The following is a 2017-nucleotide window of genomic DNA, read 5'->3' as shown; positions in this document are numbered from 1 at the left end:
GTGACGACCGCCTCATTTGACCCTGAGGGGGCCGACGGCGGCTCGGGCGGGTCGGTCCTGATAGACACTGCCAGCTCTGGCGGCGCAACGACGACGTCCGTGGGTGGCGGGGGGGCGGCGGCGGCTAGGGAGTCGGGCGGCAAGAGCTCACAGGGCCTAGCCGCGGCGCTGCCGGAGTCTGCGCAGGTGGAGGTTAAGGCGGCTGCGCCTGCGCCCGCGGCGCCGTCGGCGCAGGGCAACAAATTGCTAGAGGTGGGGCTTGCGCCGGCCAAGGCCATCGGCACGGCGAAGGGCGCGCAGCCGCCCTCCCCCAGCCCGCCGCCGCCGGCACGCTCACCGCCGGTGTCGGCGCCGCCGGCGCAATCCCCTGCGCCGGCGGCACCCCGGGAGCGCGAGGCGCTGCCTGCCTCCGGCTCGCATGGCGCCAGCACCGTGGAGATGCCGACTGCAACCACAACCTTTGTGCCTGGCAGTTACAGCGACGGCGATTTCACTGCCTCCACTGTCACCTTTGAGTCCGCCGCCATGCCCCAAGGCGCCACCTTTGAGACCGCGGCGGTCGAGCCGAACGATGCCGTGTTTGAAAGCGCGGCTGTGGAGCCCAGCAGCTTCAAGGCCAGCAGCAGCGGCGGCGGCGACGCGAGCGGCGTCAGCGAAGCCGGCGCCCGCCCCAGCACCGTGAAGGCGGCCAGCGGTGCGGCGTCATCCTTTGACGAGGCTGAGGCGGGAGAGTACGAGGATGACATGGCCACTGGGACCGCGGCGGTAGCGCCGGGTGGGGCCGCAGCCGGTCCGAGCAGGTCCCTGAAGTTCTCAATTCCCAAATTTGCGTCAAGCGACGCCGCGCAGGCGCTGTGGCGGCGGTCGCGCGCCGCCGCCTCCGCGGCCGCAGCTGCCGCAACGGCGGCAGTGCGCCCGAGGGCCCCGCCGCCGCCGCCGCCGCAGCCGCAGCGGCTGCTGCCGCTGGTGCCGCTGGACGATGAGGTGTCTGCCGAGCTGGAGCGTGCGGGCGTCACGAAATGGGCGATCGACCAGATGCGAGCCAGGGGCGGGGTGGAGCCGGCGCTGTACCGCGCAATGGCGACGGGCCAGGGCCAGCAGCAGCAGGCGGCTCCGACCAGCTGGGCGCGCGCACAGGCGCCGCGAACGTTTGGCGGCCCCTCGGCGCCGTCGATGGGCATATCGGCGCCCGCCTTTGAGGGCGCCGCGGCCGCGGAGGCGGGCTGCGCGGCCGGCAGCAGCTGCCGGCGCAGCCGCGGCAGCTTTGGCGGCGTGGGGGAGGCCGTGCGCTCCCAAGCAGCGGACGACTGGCGCCTGGGCGCGGAGCAGCCGCACTCGCCGTTTGGGGACGAGGAGCTGGCAGGAGAGGGGGCGACAGTGGCTGACCTGCTGCAGCCGCCGCCGCCGCCGCCGCGGCAGCAGCAGGGCTACGAGCTGCAGCAGCAGCGGCAGCAGCAGCAGCAGCAGGGGTATGAGCAGCCACAGGGGTACGAGCAGCAGCCTGATTATGGCGAGGCGCTGCAGCACCCTGTGCACTCCACCTGGGCTGCACCCCAACCCGTCCAGGAGGCGTTCGATGAGCCAGGCGAGCCCAGCTCGCGGCGCCGCGCGCGCCGGCGCCGCGTGCTGCTCGCCGGCGCCGTCCCCACCGCCGCCAGCACTGGCGCCAGCGGCGGCAACATGCTCGAGATCGGCGCGTGCGGCGCATACGACGGCAACCGCGCCCAGGGCGCGGGCTCGTACGGCCCGGTGGTCGCGGGCGTGCCCGCGGGCGTGCGGCTGCAGTACCCATCGATGGAGGCGGCGCCCGGCGAGCCCATGCGCGTGCGCGCGCTGATCATCGACGCGTTCGGCCACGTGGTGGCGTCTGGGCCGTCGTCATTCATGCGCGTGTGGGCGAGCCTGGATAGGCCGGCGGCGCAGCCCGCGGCTGGCGGCGTGCCCGACGGGCTGGCGGCGAGGCGGCGGCTGCTGGCGGCCAACAGCACGGCAGCTGGCGGGAAGGCGGGGGCGGGGG

At 74.7% G+C, this 2017-nt stretch overlaps 1 protein-coding gene across 1 annotated transcript in view; it reads left to right on the top strand.

Annotated features, from left to right (window-relative positions):
• Positions 1 to 438: 438 nt before the first annotated feature.
• MNEG_14000 (hypothetical protein) overlaps positions 439 to 2017 on the top strand; it is a gene marked incomplete at both ends in the record, with an annotated part of 5646 nt that continues 4067 nt past the window's right edge. Inside the window, one exon of the mRNA XM_014037528.1 lies at positions 439 to 1890. Within this exon, the coding sequence (XP_013892982.1) occupies positions 439 to 1890 (1452 nt within the window). The remainder of the gene's footprint in view (positions 1891 to 2017) is intronic.

Source organism: Monoraphidium neglectum, assembly GCF_000611645.1.
Source record: "Monoraphidium neglectum strain SAG 48.87 unplaced genomic scaffold scaffold04189, whole genome shotgun sequence".
Taxonomy (NCBI): domain Eukaryota; kingdom Viridiplantae; phylum Chlorophyta; class Chlorophyceae; order Sphaeropleales; family Selenastraceae; genus Monoraphidium; species Monoraphidium neglectum.
Note: the sequence above shows the minus strand (reverse complement) of the source record. Positions and strands in the feature narration are given on the sequence as shown.